At 47.9% G+C, this 7992-nt stretch overlaps 1 protein-coding gene across 7 annotated transcripts in view; it reads right to left on the bottom strand.

Annotated features, from left to right (window-relative positions):
* Window positions 1–5403: 5403 nt before the first annotated feature.
* The window catches only part of ANKRD11 (ankyrin repeat domain containing 11), a 99931-nt gene continuing 97342 nt past the window's right edge, over window positions 5404–7992 (bottom strand). For all 7 annotated transcript variants that reach the window (XM_060184993.1, XM_060184994.1, XM_060184995.1 and 4 more), the window contains one exon: window positions 5404–6240. In XM_060184993.1, coding sequence (XP_060040976.1) covers window positions 6055–6240 — 186 coding nt within the window. In that variant the 3' untranslated portion in view covers window positions 5404–6054. The remainder of the gene's footprint in view (window positions 6241–7992) is intronic.

Here is a 7992-nt window from a genome sequence, read left to right as displayed (position 1 = left end):
CCAATAAATAAATAAAGATAATAAAAAATTAAAAAGGAAAATAAATTGTTTAAAAAAATAGATTGTGGGCCGGGTGGTGGCACACCTGGTTAAGCACACACATTACAGTGCGCAAGGACCAGGGTTCCAGCCCCCAGCCCCCACCTGCAGGGGGAAAGCTTTGCAAGTGGTGAAGCAGTGCTGCAGGTGTCTGTCTGTCTCTCTCCCTCTCTATAGCTCCCTTCCCTCTTGATTCCTGGCTTTCTCTATCCAATAAAGATAATAAAAAAAATATTTTTAAATAGATTGTAGGGGAGATAGCATAATGGCTGTGCAAAAGACTTTAATGTCTGAGGCATCAGCGGTCCCAGGTTCAATCCCCCACAGCACCATAAACCAGAGCTAAGTGGTGTTAATTTTTTTTTTTTTGCCACCAAGGTTATTGCTGGGGCTTGGTGCCTATACTATAAATCCACCACTCCCAGTGGCCTTCTCTCTCTCTCTCTGCCTCCAGGCTTATCAACAGGGCTTGGTGCCTGCACTATGAATCCACTGCTCCTGGAGGCCACTTTTTCCATTTTGTTGCCATTGTTATTGTTGAAAAAGACAGAAAGAAACCGAGAGGGGAAGACAGGGAGAGAGAAAGATAGACATCTGCAGACCTGCTTCACTGCTTGTGAGGCACCCCCCCCCCACTGTAGGTGGGGAACCAGGGGTTTGAACCAGGATCCTTACACCTATCTTTGTGCTTTGTGCCATGTGAGCTTAACCCACTGCAATACTGCCCAACTCCTCTCTCTCTTCTTAAGATAGAAAATAGGTGGGGGTGGGGAAATGCAAGGAGAGATTTCTGCAGCACTGCTTCAGTCCTCCCAAAGCTTAAGCCTGGGTTCTCACACATGGGAGACTCACTGTTGGGGGAGATTCAGCTGTAAGTTCTGAGCTTCTGAGGCTGCAGTTCTACCACAGGCCCTGGTCTCTCTCAGCGCTGACCAAATATACAGCATGTGATGACAGAGGAGGGCCTCGAGGGGGTTGAATTTTTATGTGGAAAACTGAGAAATGTTACACATGTACAAACTGTTTTACTGTCGACTGTAAACCACTGATCCCCCAATAAAGAAAAAAATGTATAGAGCAGGCACTGGAGGTCACCTTGTGGGTCACTTCCTGAGCGCCTCTGTGCTAGACCAACCAGCTGATACTTTCATTCCTGACCTCTCCCCTTCCCAAGACAGACCCTCCCTGCTGTCCAGGAGTCCATGTGTCTGGGCCACACCAGGCTAGGACAGAGCAGAGAGCAGCCCTGCCTCCACACAGGAGTTGCCTGTCTGCAAGTTCTTCTGCTATAGCTGCTGAACTGCATGCTTCTCTGGGGGAAAGGAGTTCCGGCATTCCTCTGGCCAGACCAGTTACTTCCTGCATCTGTCTGTGCTGTTCTCTGCACTGCGGAGGGTGGGCTAAGGGCTGTGCACTCCCAGCCGGGGTGGCCAGACTACAGGCTTTGCAGCACTGACTTTGTGTGTGCTTATCTCCCCCCAAATGGCACCCACTTCCATTTTAGTTTACCCCTGGGTGAATGGGTGGGAGGCTGTGTTCCTGGTACTGCCCAAACATCTTATTTTTGCTGCCAGAGTTATGTATGGTTAGAGCTCTGCATCATTCTAATTCTCGTGGATTTTTCAAAATGCAATTCTATGGGGCTGGGTGGTGGCACACCTGTTACAATGCACACTGACCTGGGTTCGAGCCCCTGGTCCCTACCTGCAGGGGAAAGCTTTGCAATTGGTGAAGCAGGCAGGGCTGCAGGTGTCTCTCCCCCTCTCTCCCTCCCGCTTCCCTCTTGATGTCTGGCTGTCTCTATCCAATAAATAAAGACAATAATAAAAAACAAAAATGCAATCCCAACATTTTATTGAGGAAATGCTGATTTACAGTTTTTATTGTCAACACTAGGCTCCTTTTTGCCACCAGGATTAACTGGTGTTCAACTGGGGTTCAGTGCCTACATGATGATTCCATTGTTCCTGTGGATTTTCTTCCCCCCCCCCCAATTATCCTGAGACAGGCAGAGAAAGAGGAGACACTTATAGTGGGGACTGGGAGATTGAACCTGGTCCCATTTTGGCTTTAGCCGGAGGGTGAAACGAGTCACTATAGCACTATACCACCACTTAAGGAACTTCCCTTTAACATGACACTCATGTAGTGGTCAGAGGTGTGAACCTGGGTTCTTGCATCTGGTGAAGCATGCATTCTTCAGGGTAAGCTATCTCCCAGCTCCCCATTGCATATATTTTAATTACCCCATTAGTATTTTCTATTTTAAATTTTTTAAAATTTATTTTAGGTAGAGACAGTTGAGAGGGAAGGAGAAGAGAGAGGGCGATAGACACCTGTAACACCTTCACCACTTGGAAAGTTTCCCCCTCACCCCTTGCAGGTGGGGTCCAGGTCTTGAACTCTTTTTTTTAAAACTTTTTTTATTTAAATATCTTTATTTATTTATTGGATAGAGACAGCCAGAAATTGAAAGGGATGGGGGTGGTAGAGATGGGAGAGAGACAGAGAGTCACCTGCAACACTGTTTCACCACTTGCAAAGCTTTTTTTCTAAAAAAAGATTTTATTAATGAGAGGGGGAGGGGAGAGTGAGAGTGAGTGAGTGACTATCAGACATCACTGTGGTACATGTGCTGCCGGAGACAGAACTCAGGACCTCAATGCTTGATCTACTATGTCACCTCCCAGACCATGAACCTGGGTCCTTATGCACTGTAACATGTATGCTCAATCAGGTGCACAATCACCCGGCCCCTGATCCTTATTTTTTGTTTTTTTTTCAAACCAAAGCACTGCTCTTGGTTTATGATGGTGCAGGGGACTGAACCTGGGACTTTGGAGCCTCAGGCATGAGAGTCTCTTTGCATAACCATTATGCTATCTACCCCCACCCCCAGTATTTTCTCTTTGATGAAATAGCTTTTTCTTCCTGTCATGTCAATTCTTTAGACATGACTTTCTTTACACAGAGTTTATAAAAACTGCTTTTCAGTTGGTGTAATATATTAGGGTTCTTCAAGGAAACAGAACCAACAGAAGATGAATGGATGAATAGGGAGGCAAATAGAATTTAAGGCATTGCCTTCTGAGTGTTGGAGGTAGACTTAGGCCAGAGCTGCTGCTGACCACCCACAGAACCCCCACCTCACACAGGAAGGGCAGTCTCTCCTGTTAGTAGATGAGACCTACCCACACTGTGAGAGGGCTGTGTGTCTTGCTCAGATTCTAGCAATCTCAGCAAATAGAATATTCCTGATTACAAGGTACTGTCCACCTTCCCTTTCTCCTCTGCTTGTCTTGCTTACACCACGTGGTCTCTTAGCCTCCACACCTCCTCCTCCACTTTTGTTCCTTAGCCTGGGTCATTGTAATTGGCTGATTCTTTTCTCTGACCAGTAATCATCATCATCCTTTCACCCCTAGCTGACCAAGAGGCAGCAGCCTGGGTACACAGTGGCTGTGGCCTCTAGGTGAAGGAGGGAGCTCAAGCTGACCATGTCCCACTGGGACTGCTCACAGCGGTTCCTCTCCTAGAATGAGCAAGGGGTTCTGGGGCACAGCGGGTACATGTGAAGCAAGAGCTGAGCACCTCAGGATTTGGGATCTGGGTCTTCTGTGGGAAGGTGGGGGTGGGGTCCCGGTGAGTAGCTGAGGGTGAACCGCAGAGATAGGGTGCAGTCCTCTGCCCCGGCCTCCAAAGTCACAGGAATTTCTGAATTACTGTCACAAAACAGTAAGGGGACAGGATGAGTAACTAAACTGCTCTGTAAATTGTGAAACAACAAAAGGTGCTAAAACAGACTGTCCAGTGAATGATTAGAATAAACACCCAAGCCTGAATATCACATTGCCAGACCCCAAATGCACCTGTTGGATGTGAGGGTGATCTGGCTGACAAGGGGGTGTCCTCTTCCTCCCTCACCGTTCCACGTGTGTCCCTCCCGAAGCTGTGCTGGGTCGGAGGCAAAACCTTCCTTACGCAGAGAGAGACAGGTCTCTGGGTATGTGAGGAGCTGCTGGAACCTCCAAACAAGCTTCCCAATGTACCTGCCATTGCTCATGTTGTGGTTTATTTAATGTTTTCTTTTTACTTATGTTTACAGATAATCCAGGTGTATCCTCTGCTCACAAGTGTGCATTTCTCATGACACTACCCAAAAGTGGGCAGTCAACTCTAGGTCATGTCAAAGCCAGTGGGCACATGGGTGTCTTAACAAAACACACACCTGCCTACCCTTCCTTTGTCTCATCAGATCCCCCCACTTCTAAGATACAGATGACAGAAAGCCCCCTGCCTCATCCTTTCACTGTACCATCTTGAGCTGAGTGCCCATATCCTGAACTTTTGTTTTGATGCCAAATAGGTTCTGAGAGCCACTTCAAGGAGCAGGAAGTGGGTTACAGTTGCTAGACCCTCTCCTTAGACCCAGGGACCCCAGGGTGGCTTGCAGAGGCTTCGGGAACTAGGGTCAACTCTGAACTCAAGGCCATCCTGACAACACCTGCAATGCTTCATCCAGCAGCTCAAAAGGGACACAGGCAAAACCCCAGTGTCTGCTCTCAACACACTAGTGATCTCAGGGACAGAGCCGTCACCACTGGTGCTCCCTTTGTATACACTGAGATGAGAACCCATTTGTGTAGTATGGTATCGGGAGCTACACAGCCCCCTTCCCACCACTCTCAAGGACATTGTGATGTTGCCTATACAGATGTACTTGCTGCTGAGGGACCAAAAACCAGAGACAGGAGACCGAGGAGGCTCTAGGTTGTGCCTATCTCAGCGTGGGTGGGGTGGAGGCAGCACTAACTTCAGCTTCACTACTGAGACCAAAGGCATGTGGGGGTGCCTTTAAAAGAAGCATCCCTGTGACCAGAGTTCCTCACCTTCTGGGGGCTGGGGGGTGTCTATACCAGATGGCACCACTGCAACCCCCACTCTTGACACCTGTCTTCCCAGCCAGCTTTTGGCTAACCTGGAGCTTCTCAAAATGGGTTTACTCCCTGAGGTGCAGCTTCACCAGGAACCTGTTGCCAATGCTCTTGGCACAGGGAACTGACAAGTCACAGCAGGCCAGCTGAGATGTTGGGACTCTCCAAGGCTACTCGGCCCCCAACTGTTTCCTTAAGAGGGAGAGGAGACTTCAGGCCTCCTGTGGGTGCCAGGGGTTACTCTCTGTGCTCCTTTGGCTGCAGCGAGGCAGCCCAGCCCTGGAGGACAACGTTTTGCAGGGCTCCCACATAAGGACAGGAAAAGGAGAAAACAATCAGTTTCAAAATTAAAAGCTCATCATTTGGAGGGAAAGACCAGACTGGAGCCAGCAGTGTGGCCCTCTCTGGGGCGGGGCCGTCAGGTACGAAGAGCATTTAATTAATTTATTTATTTCTTTACACATAACTGAAGTGATGTTACAGTACATAAGTTATTTACAACTGTGCAGTAATGTGTTGCAAAATAAATTATCTAGAAGGCAGCAAAAGTACATTGTGAATGTGTATAAAACTGTACAGCGTTTACGGGTACACTTTTTATATGATTATTGGCTCTGTAGTGTTTCAAGTTATGTTCTCAGAAAGAGAAACAAAATGCCCAAGATTAAAGGAAAAAATATACAAACCACGTGGATTTGACTCCATTAAAAACACGACAGGAGAGTCCTGGCTCCGTGTCCCTCTGGCGCAGGCGGCGCAGCCGGGCCCTGGCTCGGCACGGCGCTGTCCTTTCCCTCCCATTGGGAGGTCACTGTTTTTGAGGGTGGATGCCTGAATTGTATTTCCTTTAGTTGATCAGAATGGAACAAGACATTGTAGACAACGCACTCCGTCTGCAGCTCCTGGACTGCCGTGCAGCCCTCGGATCTGCACAGCACCTCATCCTCCCACGGTGGGCGGGGTACAAGAGCCGCACTCTAGGGGCGGGTGTGGCCTCTTGCCTGGTGTCCCCAAGGGACTCGGCAGCAGTGCTGATGGCCGTGTGGCCCTCGCCGGTGTCCTGTGTGACTGTGGCACTGCATCAGGCAGGCAAGAGCACGAAGTCGTCATTGACATCAACCATGGGCACGTAGAAGGACGGCACCTCATTCACACACAGAGACTTATGACCAGCCGGATCCAGCTCCTGGACCTTTAGCTGCCACTCCATCCTCTGCACTGCATTGAGGGCCGCTGCTTCATGCTGCTGCCGCATCAGGAGACACGTCTGTATGGGAAATGGTGAGTGAGTGTGAAAACCTGGTCCCCTCCTGGCTGGGGTCCTGGGGCTCGGGAGTGCTGTATGTCCCCGCCACTGCTCTGTGCCTTCTACCCTGTCTTCACTACAGAATCTTTTCTGTTTTACAATTGTTTTTTAAGATTTTATTATTATTTTTATTTAACCCCTTTTGTTGTCCTTGTGGTTTTATTATTTATTGTTGTAGTCACTGATGTAGTAGTTGTTGGACAGGACAAAGAGAAATGGGGAGAGGAAGGGAAGACAGAGAGAAAGATAAGACACCTACAGACCTGCTTCACTACTTGACCGCTTTTGAAGCGACCCCCCTGCAGGTAAGGTAGGGAGCCGGGGGCTAGAACCGGGATCCTTAATGTTAGTTCTTGTGCTTCGCGCCACGTGCGCTTAACGCTTAACCCGCTGTGCTACCGCCCAACTCCCAATTTTATTTATTATTAGTGAGAAAGATAGGAAAGAACCAGATAACACTCTGGGACATGTGCTGCTGGGGACTGAACTCAGGACCGCATGCTTGAGAGTCCAATGCTTTATTCACTGTGCCACTGCCCAGACCACACAATTATTATTATCTTTAAATTTATTTTATTTACTGGATAGAGACAATTGAGAAATTGATAAGGGGGATAGAGAGACACAGAGAGACACCTGTAGCCCTGCTTCACCATTCACAAAGCTTTCTCCCTTCAGGTAGGGAGCCAGGACTTGAACCTGGGTCCTTGCACACTGTAGTGTGAGCACTTAAGCAGGTGCACCACCACCTGGCTCCCACAATTATTATTTTTAAAGAAGTGTGAGAGGTGGTTCGGGAGATGGCGCAACGGATAAAGCATTGGATTCTCAGGCATGAGGTTTCAAGTTCAATCCCCGGCAGCACATATACCAGAGTGATGTCTGGTTCTTTCCCTCTCTCCTATCTTTCTCACTAATTAATACATAAAATCATTAAAAAAAAAAAAAAAAGTGTGAAGAGTACCACTCTGGTACCTGTGGCAACATCAACTATACCAGGACCCTCAGGCATGTAAGTCCTACACTCTACCAGCGAAGCTATTTCCAAGATGTCCTATTTTACCATTATTTATGGCTTGTGACACTACTTTTGTTTACATTCATACTAGAAATTCTTTTAAAAATATATATTTTTTTTCTGAGCTAGTGCCACCTGCATGTGTGATTTCATTGATCCTGGCTGACTTTTTCCATTCAGGCAGAGAGAGAGAGAGAGAGAGAGAGAGAGAGAGAGAGAGGAGGAGGAGAGAGGCATCATTGTACCATGGCTTCCCCAATGCTTGAGCCAGGAGGAGCATGTGGCAAGGCACGGGTTCCACTCAGTGAGCTTTCTCTCTGATCCAAAGGCACTTATGTTTAGAAAGTGTTTTTTGAGATTAACTACTCAACAGTGCTAAATATCAGTATCAAATAGGTAGAGAACAAAAGGCCCTCTAAAGTTAATGTGAAATTAAGCACTGAGGGGACTGCTGAAGTCAAACAGATCCAGTGTCATACACGAAGACCTGGGATGCATGTGTTGTAGGAAAAAAGAAGATGGCAGAGGTAGATACCAAAATGGTTATGCAAAGAGACTCTCATGCCTGAGGCTCCAATGTCCCAGGTTCAGTTCCCTGCACCACCATAAGCCAGAGCTGATCACACTCACTCACATACACACACACACACACACACACACACACACACACACGGCCAGGTGGTGGCACACATGTT

The sequence above is a fragment of the Erinaceus europaeus genome, chromosome 2, assembly GCF_950295315.1.
Source record: "Erinaceus europaeus chromosome 2, mEriEur2.1, whole genome shotgun sequence".
NCBI lineage: Eukaryota > Metazoa > Chordata > Mammalia > Eulipotyphla > Erinaceidae > Erinaceus > Erinaceus europaeus.
Note: the sequence above shows the minus strand (reverse complement) of the source record. Positions and strands in the feature narration are given on the sequence as shown.